At 40.6% G+C, this 24,353-nt stretch overlaps 2 protein-coding genes across 2 annotated transcripts; both read right to left on the bottom strand.

Annotated features, from left to right (window-relative positions):
• Positions 1 to 2,714: 2,714 nt before the first annotated feature.
• Positions 2,715 to 11,609, bottom strand: FETUB (fetuin B; the record flags this gene model as incomplete). Its single annotated transcript, XM_082003629.1, has 7 exons — positions 2,715 to 3,137; positions 3,608 to 3,697; positions 4,599 to 4,712; positions 5,659 to 5,825; positions 6,345 to 6,432; positions 7,816 to 7,926; positions 11,388 to 11,609. The coding sequence occupies 7 exons, from the start codon at positions 11,607 to 11,609 to the stop codon at positions 2,715 to 2,717; spliced, it is 1,215 nt and encodes a 404-aa protein (XP_081859755.1).
• Positions 11,610 to 17,393: 5,784 nt separating this feature from the next.
• AHSG (alpha 2-HS glycoprotein) lies at positions 17,394 to 23,903 on the bottom strand (the record flags this gene model as incomplete). The annotated part of the gene is made up of 7 exons (XM_082003482.1): positions 17,394 to 17,672; positions 18,556 to 18,636; positions 19,434 to 19,547; positions 19,837 to 20,000; positions 20,879 to 20,963; positions 22,194 to 22,304; positions 23,700 to 23,903. 7 exons carry the CDS (start codon positions 23,901 to 23,903, stop codon positions 17,394 to 17,396), a joined length of 1,038 nt encoding a protein of 345 aa, XP_081859608.1.
• Between the last annotated feature and the right edge of the window lie 450 nt (positions 23,904 to 24,353).

The raw sequence follows: 24,353 nt of genomic DNA, 5'->3' as shown, positions 1-24,353 counted from the left end.
CTGAATGCTCAAAACTGTGGATCCAGACTTTCAGATGTCCTAACTCCCCCTTTTTATGTTCACACTAACTCCACGCCATTTATCTTCATTTGCTGCTCTTGATGTTCAATTTACTATTGTAAGCAGCTCTAGTCAAGAAAGAGAACTAACTGAAACAGGGTATTCTTGGCTGTGGCTAGTGGTTAATGATGATGGTTTCTTCCCTAGTACTCCTTTTGTGGAAGAATCCCGTTGCATATGTTCATATAAATCTCAGTAGTATCATTAAACTGATGAAGCCAAAGTGAGATTAGAATCAACATGCAAAGAGTTAATAAAATAGACCTCATTATAAGATAGCAGAAGTGAGAAGTATGGGGATTAACTGAAAAAAGGGGCAAAAGAAGCATTTTGAAAATCACTAAGTGTGACAAGCTGTTGCCCCTATGCTCTTGTCCTCTGACTCACTAAAGCCAATGGTGCTCTGCGTGAGGGCATGGAGTGACGCCTGGTATCCCTGATTTTGACACATGGCAAATCAGCAGCTTCTCTGCAGGGCAGTAGAACACACTGGTCGTGTTAGGGAAACCTAAGCTGGCAAAGGTGAGACTTCCCGAGGGGAAAAGCAAGATGCTGTAATTTGATGAGTTGATAAAAAGAGAAATGCTGACACAGCCTAGAGCTCATACTGTGATAAGAATTGGATACAATTTGAATTTTATGATTTTCAGAGAACTACCTGATTTGAATGAATGAAATCAAAATATGTTGAAATTTCTCATTATGTGGAATTGAAATGGAATTATTTTTTGCTCAGTTGATTTGTTTCATGCATCACTTTTTGGTTTATTTTACTCTTTGAAGCACTTAAATTACTCCTTTGTATAAAATTTATGTTTCTAAGAGTTTTGCAAGTTGAAAAGACAAGCATATTTGTTGTGAACATAACTCTATACAATATTTCAAAATATCAGTCAAAATAAAGTACTTTTATTTAGATTGTATTGATAATAATTAATACATTTTAATAAAATTGTGTAATGCTAGAATACTTTAACCAAATCATAATTTTTTATTGAAAGGCTCTTTGAATGGAGAAATTATCCAGCATCTCTAGGGATGATTCAGCAGCATAAAAACTTCAGAAACAATAATATTTTATTGATTTTGTTCTGAACAAATGATTTTACAGATCTGGTGGCAACTAGAGAAAGGCTTTGTGGTCTCATACAAGCTCCATAATTATTGCAAATATCAGTGTAGTCCTGGCCACAAATGACATTTCTTTCTTGTGTTCACTCTTTTTCTTCTTCTTGTCTTCTCATTTATTTTTATTTGTTATTGTTGGTACAGTTGCTATGTCTGGCTTTATTGAAATTGATTTTTCTTAGCTACAGGCTGTAGAGTGTCCCTGTGGTTTTTATTATAAGGCAGTTATATGACCTATCTCAAGAAATAATTAGGCTGATTTTGTAAATCATCATTTTTCCTGCACAGCGGGCTCAGTAAAGTATAAGAATCTGAATAGCATGGTCTTGATTCTCCACCAGCCAGAGTCATCTGCAGAGGTTTCACACATGGGTAGCCTTTTCCATTTTCTTTAAGTGAGGGTATAAAACATTAGCAAAAAAATAATCTTTCTTGAGATCTCCCCCAGGAAATAAAAAAATAGGCTAAGCTGACCACATTGTAATTAAGAAGCTAACCTGTAAAATCATAAAAACCCTCTAGCCTTTAATGCTGAAGAGTGTTGAAGTCCTCTTTCCCGTTTATCCAGCACCCCGCTGGGTGTGACGGTAAGGGCCCTGGGAGCACCCCTCTGCTGGCGGCTTGGCTGCCGGGGCCATGGCCCGCTCAGCGACAGCACAGCTGGGGTTGTTCCCCTTCCCCTTGGTGATGCTGGAGACAGGCTCCCAGGCAGCGCTGCAGAGAGGTCACAGCCAGGGCTGACCTGACCCCGCTTCCCACAGGAGCTGCTTTAAGCTCAGGCTGTAGCATTTTGGCCCCTGCCTGAGCTGTAGCTCCTGCTGCGTCACAGCTGTGCCTGTGCCTGGCCGTGGACCCAGTTGATCCAGACCCAGACCTGCAGCCTGTCTTCCTGGCCTGACCTCAGACCTGCCTCATCACTGTGGACTTGCTTGGAGACCAGTGGGCTGTGTCTGACTCTGGTTACCATAACCAGACCAGATCCTGACCCTGACTTGCTAACTCATGTTCCTGGCTTGACCTCAGACCTGGCTCATCACCCATGAACTTACGTGGTGATCTGACTTCCTATAACCTGACCTGGGTCTGCCCTGCTCGCCTCGTTCAGGTACCATGGGACAGGCTGCTGCTGGGCCAGCCTGGTTATCGGGCTTGGCTCCGTCTCACCATCCCTTGGGGAGCAGCCATCCCGCACTGTACCCTGACAGACTTTTGCTACTGAGGATATTTTTTTTCTGATGCCTTTGGGCTGTCTCAGCCCTGCAAGTTCTTTTAGCCTCTGCAGTTACTTTTCCTTCATGCTCTTACTGATGGGAAGAATTTGAGAACTAAAAGCCAAATACTTTTATTGGAAAATGCCCCAGTTAAATTTCTTTTTCTAATCTACTCTTATGCTTCCTTAAAACTGAGAACTCCAAAGATGAAGATGGTAATAAATGATTTATTTAAAGATGTCACACACATTGAAAGACCAGGTTGCCATTGTGGCTGATATTTTGTTGCAGGTAGTTGAGGTGATTAGATGCTGGCTAGACTTTGGTAGGCTTTTTAGGCAGCAAAGGCTGGAGGATGGAATTTATCTTCTTTGCTTCTCCTGGGCATGAGTCTGATAGAGAAAGCTCTTCAGGAAAAGGGAGAATAACTGCTCCAGTGACTGGTTCTGTCAAGTCTGGTTTCTCTACGTGAGTCTTTTCTACATCAAGACCGGGTGTAGCACGAACAGCCTCAGGTGGAACTGGCTTTCTATCTTTCTGTTCATTTTGACTTTCTGGTATGTTTTGAAAAGAGGTGTTCTCTTCTGTTGAAGGCAGTAGAATTTTAACCCAGCCCACTGTTTTTTCTAGGTGTAGGGAGAAAGGACTGGTTTCTGAAGGAAAAGCTTGTTGATTATTCTGGCTGGATTTTCCAGGTGTTTGCTTAGCTTGCCATTTCCCCTCTTCAGTGGCAGGATCCTAAATAACAGGCAATAAGCATTACCTATATTGAAGCTATTCCAAATTCTTTCAGATATGAAGAAGGTCACCCTTAATTCCGGTCTGCAAAGACCATCTGCAGAACAGAAGCTCAAAGGATAGACAGATGAAACTACTTCTTATGCCAGTGAATATGGGTGCATGAAACTTGGGTAACTACACAGTTATTGCTCTTTGCATTCCCTTTGTTATTTATGGTTTCTTTGTAGTGCATTCTAAACACATTCTTGTATAATTGACTCTATACTTATTCTATTGCCTTTTTATCCACCTACCAACAGTCTGTTTTATCACAAGGAAGATTTCTTCCTGATTTGGCCTTATTACTTTCTTGAAGCCCATATCTTTGTGAATAAGAAAACTTAAAAATGTCTGGGCTTTCAAGAGTTCAATTCTTGTTTTGTAAAGGAGTATTACTCTTGCAATATTAAGATTAGATTAAGAAATACCTGCATACTGTAGATTTCACAGGATATTGTGACAAACTGTTCGTGTTCCAAGTGACTTTTTACTACAGAGCCTTTGCAGAAACCTATTTGCTGGAAGAAGAAAATGCAAACATTTTTTCACATTGTAGCACTGATACTTAGCTCCTATCTTTTAAAATAAGTGATTATGGAAGGATGAATAGTTATAGCTTCTACATGTATTTGTAGGGATAAGCAGCTTGAGCAAACTTTTATTTTGGGATTGGCAAGCTTACAAAGGCAGGCAGCATTTTGAAAAAGGCTTTATGTTTGTAAAGGAGGGGTAGGTAACACAGTAGTAAAAATACGCTGGCTACTTAAGGCCCAACTACAACAGCACACATAAGTTCTGCTGCAGCAGAATATCCCTGTGCAGGCAAGTTGTGTAATAAAACATAATATCATTTTTCAGGCAAAACCAATTTCACACCATTCTAGTGAAAGACACCATGAAAAAATATTGTTTCTAATAGTTGTGTTTTTAATGGGTTGTAGGTACCACTGGATATCAGTTAAGACAGGGCCTGAAATGTTATCTCTTGGCAGCATGCCCATTTAGTCTTTCAGTTTCTCTTATAATTTTTTCCTTAGTTCCTAAATGTTTTCCTTAGCTGACCTGATTGTCTATGAATATACCCTTTATGCATTGTTTGTGATTTATTGTCTATGTTTACTTGGAAGAATGAATCAGTTTTGTAAGGTGATGGCTTACACTGTCTTTTTCTGGATGGTATTTTTTTCCGTTTTCTTTGTTCATGGACTTCTAGGAAAAAAATTCAGAACTTTTACTGAAATGTTTTCTCTGTTCTAAAAGCAGTTTTTACAGTTGGAAGGCAGTATAGAGTTACAACCCACAAAAAGACACCTGTGGGCTTTAATTCTTGTCTGTGAAGAACCAAAGGAATAGGCTAAGTATTCACTGAGGAATCATAGCATCTGAAAAACAGGTATTTACACAAGAAAAAGTACTTACAGCTAGTTCTGATGAAAGTGGCTTGCACTTAGAGATGTCAGCAATCGTGTCATTTTTGGAGCATGATGTTTCCTGAATTAAAAACTCTACAAAATATGCAGGACCAACGACCCACTGTTAATGAGAGACCAGTGGCAATTAGACCTTGTGCATGTGTCAGGAAGAAGGAATAATTCTGCAGACCTTGAAATAGATGTAAACCTCCTGCAAAGTGTGGAAGGGGCAGGTTATACTTGGGGCATTACTGTTAGTTGTATTGCAGGAGAATGATTTTTAGACAGTGCTGCTTTACTGCCTGGTTATTTTTTACTTCTTATATATGCACAATCTTAGTAAATCATGGATTAGCTATCATTGAAATGAGTTTGGGTTTTGTAATAAATTAACATTCACATAGAACTACATATCCAAAAACCCTCTTCAGTGCCTTGTGATCATTTCTGGCTGCTTTAATGAACAGGATCACCTTTTCTATCTCTGAAATGCAAGTACCTCAGGGTTGGAAAATGGGAGTAATTAAATACTGTATTGTAGTAATACCTAACAGTTTGAGACAAAGAGTGAAAACCACGTTGCTATCTACATATAATGAATTTTAGAGAGACCGGATATTACTGTGGTAAACAAACAGGATTTAGCCAGGAGATCTTTAACTCCCTTTTAGTCTAAAATTAGTTTTAAACTGTGTTTAAACTCATGCAGTGAATTACTGGTATGTGTTGGAAGGGATGACTGTGCTTTATTAAATACATTCTGTTAAGGAGTCACTAATTCATGGTGGTTATAGAAGAAAGAGCTCACAGTGAAGCTTTCCTAAACTTTGGAACACAAATCTGTGTCTTGAGTTTTGCATAAAACCCTTCTTTCTGCAATAAATGGCATCAAAGTCTTAGATCAATGCAGAACCTCGTTTCCCGGGAGAATTCTGCACAGAAGTATTCTTTATATTATACAGACACAAACTCTAAACAACCTGTAAGACATAACAAATCATATAAAGTATAACAGGCAGATCCATACTTCTTGAGGGGTAAAGCAAGTCAGATGAGCCTTGACTTACCTGCATGGAAGCTCTTGTGACATTGAGGACAGAGAAATAATGAGTTTGTTCACTCTCTTCATTGAATTTGGCAAGGCTTTGAACAGCAGCTTCCAAATATTTGGGCTCAGTTGGACAGTCATCAACTGGACAGTCAGGACATACTGTCCAAATATACCTGGGTGGAACTTTTTATTCAAACAAAACAATGTATGTCATTAAAGAAAGCATAACCATAAGAGCATGTTGATAGTATAGGTCACTGTAAATGCATCTATGCTCCCAATGCTACCTGCTTGTCCCCCAGTCCTCTATAGTAACAATATGCGGTTTGGTTCACTCAACAATTTTGAATCTTTATGAATTTGCAGACCCATAAAAATGTTGCAGTGGAGGCAACCTACTCATGGTGGGCCTGCTGTTTTTACTTGCCTTTCAGAAACTCATAAAAATGCTTTCTGGACCAGAGGGTAAAAGCCCATATAGAGGCTGTGCTGGGTTTCCCAGAGATAAAAACAGTTACTAGTGCACTGCTTAGAGCTGCAAGACCACACTGGCCTTATGATCACTGACTTTAGAAAATTAGGGCAGCTGAAAGCTAATGGAGACACTGTGGTGCCATAATTACAATTAAAATTTAAAGTAATGCTATACGGCAAAGAGTGTTTTTCCAGTCCTCTTTTAAATTGAGTGTATTAAAGACATACCTGGCTGTAAAATGCACTCATAAGTATTCAGATGAGCAATATTTCTTGCCTGATTAATGTAGATAGTTGCTTTGCATTGACCATAAACCTAAAAAATATAAACATTTAGAAAAAATTAATATTGCACCCTTTGCACTGATCATCTACTACCTAGACAGTGAGTGGTTCGTTTTCTCCTTGCAGTCATGAAATTCTTTTCAAGAAAAACATTGTGTTAATACTCAAATAGCAATGAAGCACATTTATAAGTATCTCCTTCAGAAATAAAAGGCCAGATCTTCCCCTGGTGTAAGTCTGAGCTGCACAGGTGCAGTGTTTGTCTGCAGGATGGCCTACACAAGGCCACTCTTCTGGCAGCTAAGAAGCGCCCAAGTGTCACAGAACGATTTCCCTGGCCAGGCCCTTGCACTGGGAGCTGTGTCTCTGTCTAGAACCCAGAGAGCTTAAACCTGGACATCAGCTCAGAGTGTCTGGATCCAGTCACCTGTCTTCCACCTTCCCCTTTCTCCCTATGTCCATAGTAAGGAAGGAGAGCGGTAGGAAAGACCCTGAATCAGTTTTGTGGCATGGTAAAATCACCCTTGCACACAAAGAAACTGACTTCATGGCAGAAAAAAATACTGGCCTATTAATATCCATTGTTCCTTTATGTTTCAAAGCTGAATGTATATTCTCTGAGTGCTTCTTAAATATTGTCACATCTATGATCAAGGCCTCTAGGACAGAACTTCAACAGAAGCTATATCGACCATATATGCTTTGTACCATTTTCCTGCTGAAAGCACTGTAAGCAGGAGTGAGCAGAATTCTTTTTTTTTATTTTCCAGTTTTTCATTTAAAAATGAAAACTGATTGACCTAAGAAGCAGCTCAGGACAATTTAATCATAACTTCTTTTTTTTTTCACATGAAGCTTCTTTCTCATTATTCTTCATTTTATATTTTTTTTTTCACTTGTTCAGAATCATTTTGGTCACCTGTAGCTACAGTCTTAGATTACTTTCTGTCTTTGCTGCTTATCTTGCTGAGCTTTCTTTTTTCTCCTCTTTCAGTGCAGTTTTTGCAGAGTTGTCAGAATAAAAGTGGAATTAAACTAAAAATCGCATATTATATAAAAGTGAATTTCTTTTATTCCCTTCTTGACAGGCTGTCTTTAAAATAAACTCTTACATGGTTGCTATAAAAAGTAAACCATTTATTCTAAATAAAGTCGTAGCATGGCTATTTAGTTATGTCTGCTTATTAGCTCTGGTCAAAAATTTTCTTTTAATTTTCATTTTTTAAAATAAGTCTTACCAGTCTATAAACTGATTAGAAAGTACAAAGGAAAACTGTGGACCTTAAAAAATGGGGTTTGATTTCTTCTAAGTTCTGCTGCCTACTAAAAATGCATGTGTAGGGATTTTGCTGTCATCAGTAGCACTTGAGTAACTCATCATACCTGAGATTAAATAAGAAAATAAAATCCTTACAGTTGTATGAGCAGATCTGGCTGTACAGTTCTTCCACAACTTTTTGCTGAGCACATGGCATTCGGTATCTACTACATCCAAGATGAGATAGAAGACAGAACCAGTGATCTCCTGAAAACAAAAAAAGAAAAGGTCACATCCCAGTTTTGTGTAGATGTGTTAACTGCATGTTTAGACTGAGATTATGTCTTTGATGAAAAGGGAGGAAAACCAAAACTGAACAAGAGCAGCATTCATTCATTCCTAGTTGATTTCACTGGTTTATGGAGAAAACACTTTATGGAGCAAGAATCTTGTAGAAGTCTGGGGTCAGTATCAGTACAGTTTTGGCTTCAGTTTTGATTTACGTTTAACAGTAACTGAAGATCAGTCTATAGGGCATCTAAAGGCTGGAATACTGCTGACTTTTTTTGTTTTTATACTGCTTGGAAAACCACTAAGAGGTATCTGTCCTTGCTTTCTGAAGAGACCGCATGACATGAACTATTCTGGTCACACCTGGAAAGAGACTGGAATGGTGATTTTAAGTGAGCTCTACCATATATACTTGTAAATGTCATACTAAACTCTTCAAATATAAAAAAGCAAAATAAATAGAAAATAAATATAAAAAATGACTAAATTGTTTTTTTAGCTTTGTCTCTAAGTTATATTCTTACATATGCAACTTACCATGCTTTATACCATTTTTTTATTTTCATATCCTCCTTTTTCCCTAAGTATTCTCTGAAGTAATCTGGTAATGCCTTGCACTGAGCTCTCAGGGTTTGCCTACACTAATCCTGAGGTTTAATTATAAGTGTCGTTTTGATGGTCGTGAAAAGATCAAAAGCTATTTTGACAAAGAGTGAAGCTGAGGCGCAGCAGCACTATGTACAGCGGCACGGCAGTATCCCCACACCTGGCTGCATAGATTCTTCTGGGGAAGAAACTAATCATAATTTTCTGTTTACATACAAGGTACCTAAATACCATGATGATATGTCTCCATAATATGATAGCTAATATATATTAAATTAGTAAACAGAAAGTAAGACTGGTCAAAGAGTAATTACCATTTGCTGAAAATGTGGTTTTTGAGTAGTGCAGCATTTGGTACAAGCTTGTAACTTTAAATATGTTCTCTATGAGAAAAGAACATCACTAAGACTATCCTGCATGAAGAAGTAATAGCCAAGTAAAATGTGTATCTTTAAGGAGTTCCAAAGTTGGGACTGGTGACCTGAGCTTTCAAGTTGGTGGTTCAGGTATTCTGGAGGCAAAAGCACACACATATCTCATTAAAGAAATGTTCTTATAATCAAACGTGCTTGATGTGAGATGGGTTTACTCAGCTGATTCATGAAGACTGATTGCAAAGCTCAGTGATCTTGGAAATATTAAATGCAACCAAGGTGGACCAAACTGTATTTCCTGTTGCCTGTAGCTTTCTTGTACAATATCAGCTCTAATGTGCAGATGAGATTATTATAAAATCTATGTATCTTTTTGCCTACTTGCTCCTGTATGTATCATCCTCTACTGGGGAAAGGATAATTTGAGGTTTATTCAGAGCTCAGCAGATCTCTGAAGGTTTCATCATCCTTATTTTAATTTTCATTAAAAGACCGTTATGCAAAGGCTCTTTGATATCTTCTTAGTATTGAATAAAAACTTCTGTCTTTTCTGCATTGCCAAAAAGACCCCTTCCCCAGCGCTGCTGATGCTAGGAGAGCTGCTTCAATGCATGCTGGGGAGCCTGGGAGCCAGAAGAGATGTGGTGGCAGCGCAGCATCGCCTTTGTGGCAGGGTGACCTGGTGCGAGGGAAAGAAATTACATATTTTGGCATGTTTTGTAATTTTGGTTAAGTGCCTGTCAGTGAAGTTAATCATGAGTACCTTGTATGAAAGAAAAGCTCTGTCCTACTTGCATATAAGTTAATAGCAGATGGCTCATTAGTTTCAATTAGAGCAAAAATGAACCACAGGTTGCTTAAGGGCAGATTTGAATTTGAAGTAACATTGAAAATGTTTTTATCCAGAGTATTGGTTAAAAAAATGGAAGGAAGGACCACTGACTAATAAAAAAAAAGATTTCTTTATACTTTTGAGAGAAATCGAAGGTTGCGTAAGGTAGTTACTGTCCCTGAACATCCCTGACATAGCTGACTACTTCTTATGTACTCAGTCCCAGCACCAGCAAAAATGTGACAAAGGGCTTAGATTGTCTAGTTTGTTATTGCAGTGTCCTGAAATACCTTATTTGCAGGATAAGCATATTAGATGCAAAAAATAAGAATAAAAGTAAATTAAACCCCTAAATGAACAAGGAGCAAAGTATGCCCCAAGGCAATAAGTTAAGTCTCTGGGGAATTAAGTCACAAAGAAGGACCAAAATTCTCCTGTGCTGATACATTTCACATGGGTGAAGGGAGAAGCAGGGAGATGAATGAAGTGGTTTATAGCATGTCTGCACCCACCATGCTGCAATCTAGGGTGGTCACAGGGGTGCTCTAATTATTGTCGGTAGAAAATAGCCCCAGGATGGGAGGCTAAGTACCTAACTCCATGGCTGGTGATGTGGGTTCTGGGCCAGCTCAGAGGCATCCCATGTGGAAAAAATCCTCAAGAGGCCTGATCCAGTTGCTTAGTGGACACATTCTGTCACCTGAGCAAAGCAATATGGAGAACACAGTGCAAAGCACAGCAAAGTGTGCATCTTTAGTCATGAGATCTCAGATTGCTGGAGGCTACAGCGAGTCTGCAGAAACTATGTCCTTGTGAGAGCAGCAGGAAGTAGTGTCATATCCTTGCCAGTACCTATCTTTAAACATCTGGCAATGAGCCTGATTTTCTCTAAGAGTTCAGAAGTCGGCCTTTCAGGTAAGGTTATGGGAAGCGAGCAAGCCTGGCAGGGAATGTTAGTAGTATGCTTCTGCAGTGCCTTATGTGTTGTAGGCCTTGTGTACTCATTTCGGGTTGTCCCCGGCTAGCGCCAGTAGATTCAGCTATTGTAACACAAAATAGTAATAAATTAAGCACACATAGAGAAATAAGATACTTGAGGATATGAGAGTGATATTCCATAGCTATTTCCAGTGTAATTTTTGCACTTGAACTGGATTCAGATTTCTTCTGGTGAATGAGTCATCATTTAGAGGTTTGTGAAGGAATCCCCTGGTCCCAAGCTGTATGTGTTTACACCTGTTAGTGCTTACATCTTTTGTGCAAAATGCACGATGACTTAATAGCCTTTGCACTCCAACTGCTCAAGGCAGTGGGAGGAAGGTGTAAAATGAAATTAAATCAGAGTAGTGGTGTTTCATACCAAATTTGAGCTGATGCCTGGAGCTATTCCAGGGGCAGGCAGCAGAGAATCGTGACTGAGATTTGCTCTCTAATTGCCCACAGTGGTGATGAAACTGTTTCTAGTCATCTGTGTGTAAAGTTGACATGGCCTCTGGAGTCCTGTGAATGTAACTTTACATTTGCCTTTTGAAATATTTCTTAGTTCAAACAGATATTCTAAGGAACAGTGATAGACACAGGACTCTTCACGGGAAAAATGCATACAAAACAAGCAGGTAACTTACCTGTGGATGTTCTCGGACACTGAAAATTCGGTAGAGACTGAGTATGTAGCCCTCTTTTCGGTCAGCATTGATCTGGCGAAGAGCCAGATCTGCAGCCTCCTCTACTGCGGTGTCATCACAGGTGGGGGAAAGCAATGCAGTTGGTGCTTTTCTGGCAGGAGGAGAAGCAGCCCAGGAGCAAAGCGCCTGTATGCCAAAGAGCATTGAAACAAGTAAAACCATTCTGCTTAGAAAGCCAGTGCAGCAGAATGGTAAGTCAGTATGGAGGGGCTGACCTGCGTGAAATAGCAGACTTTTGTAACTGTGTCTCCTTATAAACTTGTGTCCCCTTTTCATTACATACTGACCATCACCTTTAAACCTACAAGCTGCAACAGCAAACACTAAGTCACTGATTACAAGGTTTCACAAAAGTGTTGTTGCTCCCTCTGAGACCAGAGAGCACTTTCTTCTTCTGGCTTTACATCTCCAAATTCAGACTTCACTGGGTAGATGGAATAACTTTGACGTCATTGCAAGGGGCAAGAATATACGCACAAAGCTGCTTTCTTAAGAAACCAGAATTGCTTAAATAAGCCTACATGCAGGACAGGTCTGGCTCCATCTCTGTTCTGTCAGTGATCCAGTTTTTCTCCCAAATAAGACAATGACAAAGGTCTCAGTAATTTGAACAGGAACTGAATAAGGGCCACAAGGTTGACTAATTTTTCACTTTGTATTTGTAAAGTGCTAAGTGTAAACAAATATACTGACTCTCTGGTATACATGGTCAGTTTGGTTGGGATAGAAAGCTCAGTTTGGATTCATTCTTTGAGCATTTCTACTCAGTTGAATACCTACAGATGAATGCTAGCCCTTATCCCAGGCCAAGCCAGCAAAATGCAGTTCATGTCCAGACAAGAAGCCCATGGATAAATGGCCTGCTCAAGCCATTAAATACTCTAAGAAAACATGATAACAAGGCAATGTAAAGAATTAACAGTTTCATCAGAGTGTCTGCTTTTAAGCAGAAATTTCCATCATGTTTATTTGGGACTTAACATCACTATAATTGAATATGGTAGCATAGATGTGTTAAGTTTTGTTCTTGCCCCAAAACTTCACTTCTGTTGGTGGGATGGTGCAAAATGAGCTGCTGTAAGAGGTTGGAGGAAATAGATAATAAGTGAACCAGGGCTATCAAAACAGTCTCAGGCTACTGAAGGCTCCATTTCAGGATTTGTTCCCTCTCAAAGCCTTGACTCCAGTCCTGGAGTTTGCATGAATTCCTCACTGAATTCCCTGAGCCCTGAACTTTTCCTAGTTCATCCCATCTTCACCCAACTTCTGACTTTGTTCTCACTGCCACATTGTGCAAAGTACTCTGTGAAATTGCCATCATTACATATTGCTTCTGATGCCAAAGAGCAAGTCTGGTTTCCTTTTATCTCCTCCCATCTTAACTTTTTGGCTGCACCCCTGCCTGGCAATGACTAGCTTTATATTCCTGTGGGTTTAGAGGCAGGTACAGTTGCAGATGAACTCCACTGCTAACATGCTGCTGCACTTTTATTGCTTGAGATCAAATTTAGTGATGAAATAAGAATGATCTGAAATTATATGCTGAGAGGGGAAGGGAGAGGAAGGTGGCCTATAAGAAAGTTACAGACCTGGGGCTGATTATGCTCGTTTCGGTGCCAAAGGTCTGAAGCGGAGAATCTAGCAGAAAGAACTTTTTTAAGAAGAGAGAGCATGTAACATAAACTGGAGGGTGAACTGCCTTCATTTGACTTCTTGTAGCTGGTGCCTTCCTCCTTATGCCACCTCTTGCTCTTTTTGCCTGTAAATTATTCTTTTTGTACTTTGAATCAAGGAAAATCTACACCCCGTTTTTTCTTTTCCAGTTCACATCACCTTGCATAGATCTCTCAGGTTTAGTCCAGACTTCTTTGTGAACTGCAGCTACTTATCCTGTAACTGCCTCTTGACTGGATGATTTAGGACCTTAGTTTTCTATCTTGTTCAGTGTTATTGTCTCCTTTATATTGTATAGTCAGAATTGGCTCAAGGAAAAGAGTCCCACCTGCTTAGTCTTTAGCTCCTTGCCACAGCCTACCCCAGTTTAAATTGTAGGAAGCCACAGGATAATAATAAGGAAATTGGTCCAGCAATGTCACTATTTTAATTATTTTAGCACTACTCAGTGCTCTGCTTTCATTCCTTTTCAGCAACAATAAATAATACAATCCTGATGTGACTGGAGACTGTGACTCTGGGGGGAGCCATTCACTGACTCAGCTGCTCCCCCCATAGTATCACAGTGCACTCGCTAAGCGGTGCAGGTTTATTCGTACCTTTGACTTATCCCCTCACTGCTGAATTTGGAGGTTGATTTGCCAGCTAAGAGACTGCACTGTGGTCACTATTGATTCTCGAGTGAGTTGCTGAATACAGATGAAAAAGGGTCATGGAGAACTCAGCCTGGAGAAACTTTAGTTTGAAATGACAGCGGTCTGCATTGTGGCTAACCTGTCAGTAACTCCAGGCTGGAGACAGAAGGGAATAGCTGTAAAAATAGCTGTTATCTTGAAGATCTGGAGAAGTGACAACCACCATTACTTGGGGAGGATCCCAGTGAAAGTCATTGGTTTTCTACTAAGGGGCAAGTCTGCAGTATTTCACCTTGAAGGACACCAGAAGCTGGGTAACCATTTCCTTGGCCCCCTTTTCTGTCATGGGCATCTCTGTGATCACGGCTATCTTCTGGATGACATTGAGTACCTTTAGGTTTGGAGGTTGCCCCTGTATTGAGTGAGGAAGGAAAAGTGAAAGTGAAGGACGTAACTGCCTCTATTTAATACTACTGTAAAGTTTGGTGGTTTTAAAATTTTATATATTGTCACAGGGTTTTACTGGTGGTATAAAGAATTTGAGCTCTTTAGCCAAGAAGTGTTCAAAGCACGTTCCTCTGGGAGACAGCAGAACCTGTCCCAGGGAATGTCCATAGAAAGCTGGGTGGGATTATACACACAGCCAGGAAAACCTGCAACAACACTGGGGCTGAAACTCTTCTAAGAAGACTATGGTTGGTGGCAGAGGTGGAAAACTCAGATAGCAGGACAGAAGGGGCACACGGCTGCCAGAGTGAGCCACCTCACGTGTCACCAGTTGGTTTGCAAACTCAGGGTGAGGGATAATGTACGGACTGTATCCTGGAGGGAAGGGATACAAGGGATGAATGCTGAGAAACACGGCTGTAGCCATAGTACAGGAACAACAGAAGCAGCAATGCAGACTTGCTCACTTTGTTCCTTATGCCTGGGAATGCTTCCCCTGTGGCTAAAGGATAATAACTCATTTTCTTTCTCCTTAGAGTACATGGCATTTCTATGGAGATGGGTGCCAGTTAGTACTGGCTCCGTTGGTGCCTCTTATAATGAGGAATTGTTATATTCCTGACCCTGCTCTTTGTACTCTTACTCCCACTGGAAAGGAAAAAATTTCGCTGTTGAAGTAGCTGACCTCAAAACATGGACACAGCTGGGAAATCTGAGCATGTCCAGCCAAAGCAGCACATGAAGTACATATGCTTTAGCAAAACAGGGTTTGAAAAAGCTGAAAAACATTGTCAGCCAGTGATGCAGACCTGACAAAACTATTCATGCTGCTTTTCAGGGAAGGAGGCATTTGTATTTTATGTATTGCCATTTCATAACACTCATTGCCCAGAGAATCTGTTAGCAAATACTGAATCTGTTACTAAGGTCCAGGTGCATGAACACAGAGCCATACTGGGGGGTGTGAAGGTCCAGTGGGACCACTTCAAAGCAGTCATGGAAAATGTATCCTGAAGAGGGCAAAATGTGTCCTGAAGAGGGCAAGTGTTAAAGAGAAAGGGGGTGCAGCTAGTAACTGGAATCACAAGAAAGCACAGAGCAATTTTGCTTTTTTTTCTCCCTGCTTTAGGAAACAATGGGGTAGCTAGGCCACGTGTAAGAGAACATCTGTGAAGTGTGGAAACTGAAGATGTTCTGCTACATATCCTTGCTTTGTGTGGTTGGAAAAGGCAACAAGAAAATGCAGCATTTCTGGAGTTCAGAGATCCCCATGGGCAGGGATCCTTTTTATAAACATACTGTTTCTGCCATCAGATGGAGAATTTTCTAAGCCTGGAAAACACTGTCTGTTCTATAACTTAGTGCCCACTTCATTATATACAAGACAATTTGTATGGTTTGGCTAAGGCAAGTCCTAGTTTTAAAAATACGAGAGCTAGGAAAGCTAATTGCTCCATTGCGGGTTAAAAACTCAGTCTCATGTATCTGATGTTATAGTAATGCAGATCATAATAGTAGCCATTTCATTAAATCCTGTACTGTGTCCCATGCAGTGGGATGGGAGGACCACCCTCCTTACCACTTCAAGAAATTTATACAGCTTAATACTAGCGCTTTTTAAATGAATGGCTGCATGCAGAACATGCTGGAGTCACTGCTTCACAGAGAAGCAAAAAATCACTGAGCAGTTGACTGGCACTAGCTTGTGCAATTGTCCGCAACACACTTCCTGTGAGAACTCGGCATATTCTTGAAACGTGAGAGCTGCTGCCTTCATGGGGAGAGCTTGTCGGCAGTACGTTGCCACCATGTTATACTATAGCTTATAGTATATGGGCTGATTTCCCTTTTTCTTTCCCCTCTGCACACCCGGTTGAAGCACTGGTGCAAGTGCAAACAGCTTTTCCTTCCCCCATTGACAGAGCAGAGCAGAACCCTTCTGTATAGCAACCTGTTGCACCGTCACCTAGAACAAATGTTAGTTGCGTTTCTTACTGAATACTGGAAGATTGTAACTAAGAGAACAGGATAGGTTATTTGAAGCAGTTCAGAAATTACATGTGTTCTGCAGCTTTTGCTGCCTGCATGATAATTATCTTGTAGCAAATGCTGTTCCTGGTTAAAGATTCATGACTGTCTTTGAGACTGCTCCCCTGGGCCTGCAGAATTCCAGTCTGCCTAACAGTAAAGATCCTTCTGGGCCCTGTCCCTTATTACTTCTCTACTTATAATAGATTTTGCTTCTAAAACGTGTCAGAAATTCAGGGAAGATTTGACTGCTAGGACAATGGTAAATTGCCATCACTGTCTGGGTCCTGTTATATGAGATACATGACTGTCGTATATATTTATTCCCTTGTATTCCCTCATATGCACACAGGCCATACAGTACCCCAATACATATTGCACCTGTGTATCTGGTGGAAGACAGAGAATACACACGTCTTTGGCTGGAAGGACTGATGCTTTCAGCCTGCGCAGCAATGAACATGTCCTGATTCTTTGGTTTTTTCATAGGCATGGATGCTCTTAATGCCATGTCCAAAAGTGTTGAGGTACTTCTGGCGGATATTAAAAGTAGGTGCGTGCTAGGAAACACTACAGGTGGAAGGAAAAATACATTTTTTCCTGCCATTTCTTTAGCATTATTGGTGCATGATCAAAAGAAAGGACTGACCTGGTTTTCCGCAGTGCTCAGCACCCACACGTCCCAGTGAAGCTGATGAGAAGTGCAGAAGCTTACTGTTTTTGAAATCTAGCCCAGAATATGACTCATAATGCTGTAAAGGAGATACTTGACAACTAAATGAAAATATATACAGATAGAAGGTACCAAAGCATTTCTGTTGAACATTTATTGTGAAGTAACCTTTCGGGTCGTGTTTCTATCACAAAGCTACAACTGCTGTATAGCTCTTACAACAGTTTCATTGAAACAATATTTTCTGTACTTTGACATGAGCATCTCTGTATGTGGAGGAAACAAGTACTATATGTTGTAATCACCTATGTTTTGAAGCAGGCCTTTGCAAGATCCTGGCCATGGCTCTGCTCTCTGGAGGGTAAAACTCCTTTGGGCACAGAGTCAAGCGTTCTCACCTATTTGCGCTTGATGTTGTGGTCTGTGTGTTGATGCTGCTGCTGCACACTGATCCTCCAGTTAACTGTATTGTCATGTCTGTAACACAGCCTATATCTTGAAATGGCGGATCTTCCCAGGGCATGGAGGAGGAGGAGGCACAAAGCCAACTGGCCGAGGTATTTTGTCATGCTGAGCAACCTCTGCAACTGCTCTCTTTGCTACAGATTTTGCTGAGAGCATGGAAGTAGGAAATTCTGAAGAGCTGGATTCAGATGCAAAAGGGTTATTGTGGGAAAGCCTGAGATTGTGGTTTGTGAAGTCTTGTACAACACCAGGCACCAGTCCTGCTGATGTATCTTGACCTGGCTGAGGGTAGGTAACTCCAGGCTGGAAAAGAAAAACAGTTTGTGTTTGTGTTCAGTGACTTGGGGCTCACTGGTATCATATGAAGTACCCTGCTCCTAACTATATATAAGCCTCCAACCCAGGTACAAAATGTTCCTGACCATCACGGAAGTTTTATTCACATTTGAACACACACACAGGAGCCCAGGAACACATTTTTAATATCCGGTGGATCATTGGCACCAGATTCTGTGTTATGTTAACTTTCAGGGCCACCTGTGCAGCTGGTGAAACATTCAAGACCAGCTGTCTTATTCTCTCTTTCATATACCTCCTAGCCAGCTAATTACTACTGTGTTACCAAGAGCTCCGATCATTAGGAAGTGTTCAACCACCACCTAGCCCTTCTCAGACCAAATGGAGGCTAAAATACCTGGAGGGCGCTCAGGTCCAGTGCTTCCCTCATCCCTATGTTTCCCTCCTCTTGCTATAGCAGTGCAGGTCAGACACCCTGAATTCAATCACGTCTAAGGACTACTAGCAAAAAATCCAGCTGTTTTCATCTACCCCAGCTGTTTTCATCTACCACAGTGGCTCATTTATGTTTTACATCTATCTTCCCCATCTCGCTAGCTGAGCAGAGTTTGGTTCTCTTTGCCCTACCAGACATGTGAAGGTCCCACATGGTTAGGAGGACAAACTGTGTCAAGCATGGATGGCAGAGGTGATATAATTCCTGGACAGAAATCCATAGGATAATCAGAAGCTACCTTACCTTGTTTTTTAGGATACAAAGTTAAACTCAAGTTACCACAGATAGCTAATGCACTCTACAGTGAAAAGAGGTAAACTCAGGCTGATTGCTTCTAACAGTACTTGTAGGCTGGAATATTCTGTAAAGGAGGGGAATATCTGGAGTTCATACCTGATGGCCATAGAGCTGGCAGTCCACTCTGAGGTCCTGTGAGGGTCCTGTTACCATTGCTGCTGTGCAGAAACCAAAATTCTGGCAAAGCAGAACATAGTTAAGAGAAAATAGTTATAAAATAGAGACCTGCATTACAATTTTGATTTTCAGTACATTTAGAAATAGCTACACCTTCTCATGTTTTATCTGAGCAGTAAACTCCTTGCTTTTTAGTCTGTTGGACTCAAAAACCAAGCTGTTTAAATGCACAACGAGCAAATAAATGAAACTCCTGTATTCTTCTAGAGTAAGATCCTTTGTACGTCTGGATATGAGGGAGTGAAAGAATATATAGGAATCTAGGTAAAAGGTTCCCACCCACTAAAACTGCATAGGACTCAATTTCATCAGAAACAAAAGAAGAATTTTAGCATGATGAAGTATACAGTATAATTCTCAAGAGCCTATATATCAGCACAAAGCACACTGACAGCACTTAAATTGTAGGAAGGTGAAACAGTCTGCCCTTTTGTTATGTGTTTGTGTGCTGTCCAGTACAAAGACTCTGATTTTCTCAGGTGCTCATGTTAAGAAGAGTAAACAATAATATATATCCGTTAATTAAAAAAATTTGTGTTAAGGACACTTTGGTCCTCAAGCCTTTTTGAAAGATATTCAAATACCTCAGGATTCAGTCCAGATATCCCACAGAGAGAAGATAAAGGTATGATATTGCTTTAAGAATTTTATATTGAAAAGCATATCATGATGGTATACAGCTCTTGCACTTCCATCCTCACAAAGGTCTATCCCTGCACAAGTGTGAGTGCATCACAGCACGCTGCTTTTCTACCTCTGAGCTGGCGAGATCAGGACGGATGTGCTGGCATACTTACAGACTGATCGTCAGGCAGCAGCTGACAAGCCTCCACATTATCTTTAGCTTCTTCTGCTGAGCAGTTCGTGGCAGCAACAGCAAACTCAACAGAGACAATATGTACTGGGTGATACTGATAAAACAGGAAAATTGTTTAACTGACTTTGCACTGTGAAACTGCAGGGCTGCTGAGAAAAGATAAAAGGCAAATATTGTGGCTTCTAGCTCTGCATCTTGCACTAAAGTGAAAGGGAATCCTGTGGCTAAAATGACACAAAATGCTTGAGAAATCAAGAGCAATTCAGTAGGGCAAATTAGAGCAAGTTAAATCTGTTTGCAAACATAACTAGTTAGCATCGCACAATTACCACAGAAGAAATATTCCATTTACATGGAAGGCTAGATATAGTTCTAGCAATTACCTGTATTTTGGCTCTTCCGATCTCAAGGAGTCTGAGGTAAACATCAGCAGTTTTGCTGTTGTGGTTACTGAGTGCAGCTGTAACAGTTGCTAACACCTCAGTGTTATTCAAACTTGCCAGCAGTGGACAGTCAGGGCAGAGTCGGAGAACATCTTCACTTGAGTCTGCAGGGCAAATCAAACAGATTATGTTTCCATTAGATGGTAAGTGGTTTTGAAAGGCATTATAGACCTATCGGTCACACAAAACACTGTTTCATGGTCTGTCCCAAATCACAGTGGAAGGCATTTTTGCAGTACAGACTATAGATGGCACTATCTCACACGACTTCTGCCATTCAAGTCTCTGTAAGCAAAAGTGGACTTCGATAGCATATTTTGAATGTTTTTACTCAGGTTATAATCAGTTATCTTTCTGGCAAACTATTCATGACACCAATAAAAAGATGTCTCAACTCACACAAGGAATGGTGGAAGCATGAAGATATTTTAATTTAGTGTAATTTTGTTTGCATGAGGATGTTCTTTCATTCACTCACCAGTTTTGAAAGTAGTACTGAAGACATCTCGTATAGAGCAAAAAGACGTTATACAGAGCATGCAGAATAAAGATTCCACTTTCCCATAGCAATATTGAAAATGCTGGGTTTAATAAATAAGCTGCATCTGGCAAAAGGGCTCTGAAGATCAACAAGGTCTAGTAAACTCAGACCAACAAGGAATCAAATTCTCGAAGCTAAACTCCTGGGTGAAAAGCCTCAGTACCAGCAATCTCTAGGTCAAAGCTGGGACTTGCTCCCCAGATAGTCTTAATTGTCACAGTAAAGAGGATCAAAGAGAGAGGTCTAGGTTCACAGGTGAATGAAATCAGAAAAGGGGAAAAATTACTTTCAAAACAGCTGGGTTTAGAAAACCCGTTAACTGTCATCCTTTTTGCCATATTTATACACAGCGTTTTAGAATCAGAAAAGTTGGTAAACTGTAACTACTGCTATAATAATACTGCAGCCTCTAGATTCAAACCTAAAGAACAAAGTCTTTACCTGCATGTGAGTGGCATTTACTAGCAAGTACAGATAACTTTCCATCCAGCTTCTGCAGTTTGACATCACAGTCACCCTCAACTGCCTAGAGAGAGACAAAAATCAAAGGGTTACATCGTTCAGACGAATAGGAATTTCTGAAAAGGGCAACTATTACTAAATTCAAACGAACAGATCCTGGCTGAGTGTTCCTGGCAAAATCAGTCTGATTGCAAAGACACTGCTAGGCGTGTCCTGGTGTCTGTGATTTCGTAAAAGGCAGACCAGAGCTGCAAAACTTGGATCCAAATATGGATCTTAAAAGCATCAGAAGTGCCAGGGTAGCCAGACTATGGATATTTGGTTCAGGTTCCTCTCTCATAAAAAGCAAAGAATATGAATACTATGAATTAAGACCTTCTGCAGAGCTGTTCGATAACATTCTCACTAATCTCAGCTGGTCAGTGGCCATGGTAACAGCAGAGTGTGCTGCCTCGTGTGAGCTGGCTCGCATGCAACCTGATCCAGCAGGGGAGATGTCAAAGGCAAAGCTGGACTCGCTGGGAAGAGGGAACAGTTAGAGTTACCTCCCCCAAGATGGAATATGGGATCTGAGCCCTGGTGAATACAGGGGTGGATCATGATTCAAATTTAGTCATGAGCTATGTGAATTGGGCCCCATTCTAGAAACAGCAGGCTTAAATTGTCAATTGCTCGCTCTGCTTTCTGCTTAGAAACCAGAGCTGCTTGGACTCGGACAACAATTCCACTGTTTTGGTTAGGGAAAGCTTTTCACAGTTGGATCGCACTTGCCTAAGAACAAAATATTTGAGGCCAATAAATCCAGCTGAGCATTACTTTGAAGGCAGAGCCCTGTCAGAAGGGAATAGCGGTTCTGTAGTCTTGAGTAGGACTAGGTGGCTTTCACTAGGTAACACCCCACATTTAGCCAAGGAAAGGTTGTGTTTGCACAGATTCACAACCTGCCCTGTCTACAGTTTGCAATGAGGTAGTGACATCTGGGCTGACCATGGAGGGCTGAATCTGGAGCCCCTAAACAAGGTCCCGTGGCATTCATGGACTGTATGTGGGATGTTATGCTGACAGTGACCTGTCCTCTTCACATAACATGGACATAAAAGAAATCCAGGAGTGAAATCCTTCATGACATGAAGGAAATAAAATCAACAAGGGGGTTACAAGTGTTTGGGTGGTTATAGGCTGTTACAGTGTTATAAAATTTGCTTGGAAATCTAACTGATGATAGCCTGGCCTCTAGCATCAACATACTGAATATGCACCTTTGGAACAAGCTAGTGGTGTTTTAGATACTCACATGTTGTGCGAAGCTCCTTACTGTGCAATTTGCAAGAGGCGTAGGGCTGAGAATATGGCATGTGGTCTCTAATAAGTCAAGTTCAAGAAATATTATGTCATTATTCAGCCCCTGGAAGAAAAAAAAACAACCAGGAATTGTAGAAATTACTTCACAAAACATCACCAGGTTTCTTCTCTGGGGCGTGCTGTAGGCCCTGTTGCTGTCATTGTGTAGCTCCAGATATACACTAGAATAACAGAATATGTCCTTACTATTTAACTTCATAAAAAACAGGACCCAGTTTTTTATCTGGAGTAAGTCAAGATCATCACATTAATTTTTTTCCAGCTGAGGAACTGGCCCATAAATTTGGGAAAGTCCAGCCTCTATGTATTGGGTCAGTTCTCTTAAGTTAACTTGATTTTATTTTGTTGATAGTTTTAAAAGATCAACAGCTGTCTTTGTTGATGAAAAAAACTTCATGTTTTTATAACCAAATAAACACAAATGCACATTGGCCTGTCACATTTGGTTCATTGGAATTACATTGAATTGCACCAGCTAAATTCCAGCCCCAATACTCATGTCATTTATGGACTGCAGGATCCTTTATGGTTGTTCCTGAACCTTTCCAATTATAACATTACATGTGAGTGGAAGGGCAGAGTGAGGTTCCCTAGCTCCAAGATTGACTCTGGGGTTTGAGCCATGAGTGATTCCATTCCAACCAGTGAAGTTATTTTAGTGTAAAAGTATTAAATAGGAGCAAAGCAGTGTCACTGTTTTTCTGTGTGTAACTGTGGGCACACTTCTAATCTCATTAATATCTGTTTTAGTCTCTTATAGATGACTTTAGTATCCTTTCTCTCATGACAGGTATAAAACAGCCATGGAGTTTCATTCTTGTTAATCTTTGGGAGCATTTTCAATGTTTTGAGAGAATCAGAGGTTCTGAATGGGTGCATACATTGTATTCATGACCATTTCTACAGTCTTTCTCGATGCCTACAGTGACAGCAATAGATCTTAGTGAAAATGAGGCTACAAGCCACAGTTATTTCCATTCAGCTTCCTTGTCAGCTCAATGGGATATTAGGTAAAATTAATGTCTACTACAAAATCACTACTAGCATGGAGTTATGATAGGTATGCATTTAGCCAATAAATAACTACGTGCATCATGAAGATTATCCTCACAGTTTTTCTCCAGATTAGCTACTGTGCTCATGAATCAGCACTTTGAATGATCTGCTCTAGCAAGCATGCTGCATTTGTAAACTGAGCCCTTTCTAGCATTTGAACAAAAGTATCTGAACATTTCTCTCTCCCCCTCTGTTCTGCTCTTTGAGAGATACATTCCAGTGACCTGGATTCTAGATGCTAGAAGGTGGCATTGCCCCTTTTAAATCAACAGAGCCATGCTGATTTACCCCATGTGAGGATACAGCCCTGGGCAGGGCTTGTTGGTCATCTCCAAGCTTCTCCAGGTTAACACAATGCTCTGCCTGCAAGCTCCTCACTTACCTGGGGTAGCACGTGGATATTCTCAATTCTGTTTAAGGCAAACTTGTATCCGTGATGGCTGTGGCCATTAATGTAACTCACAGCTACTTCAGCTGCTGCTTCAGATTCTGGGTCATCGCAGCCCAAGGGAGCCGGGGGAGCTGCTGGTACAGCGTTGTGAATTGGAAGCTGAACAAGCAGTATTACAGCTACTAGTGCCTTCATGGCACCCGAGAAAAACCGATCCCTTTCAGAACTAAAGATCTAAGAATACTGTTCAGATGGTAGCTAGAACTGGGGTCTCATTTATATAGTACATACCACAGACTTTGCATGAGCGCGTGTCTGATATTTGTCTCAGTTCCAAGAGGCATTGCAAACAACAAAAGAGAAAAGTAAATGTTAGGACATCAAGCTGACTGATTAATATTGGCCAAAGTAAATTTTATCAGGTAGGATATTGCAAAGTCTGCTAGAGCAGCTAAAGAAGAAAGCGTCAGCAAAAATGTAACATAATTTTTAGACACTTTTCTACCAACCAAATACAGTACATGCAAGAGAAATATGATCCCTCCTGTTAAAAGTGTAGAGATGCTAGCACTAATTAAGCTTTTTTGTAAACAGGACACATTCTGTTAGGATCCAGATCTCACCAGACACCAGTCTAAATTGTGA

Source organism: Phaethon aethereus (assembly GCF_964289735.1).
Source record: "Phaethon aethereus genome assembly, chromosome: 9".
Lineage (NCBI taxonomy): Eukaryota > Metazoa > Chordata > Aves > Phaethontiformes > Phaethontidae > Phaethon > Phaethon aethereus.
The sequence above is the reverse complement of the archived record's forward strand: the minus strand, read 5'-3'. Positions and strand labels throughout refer to the sequence as shown.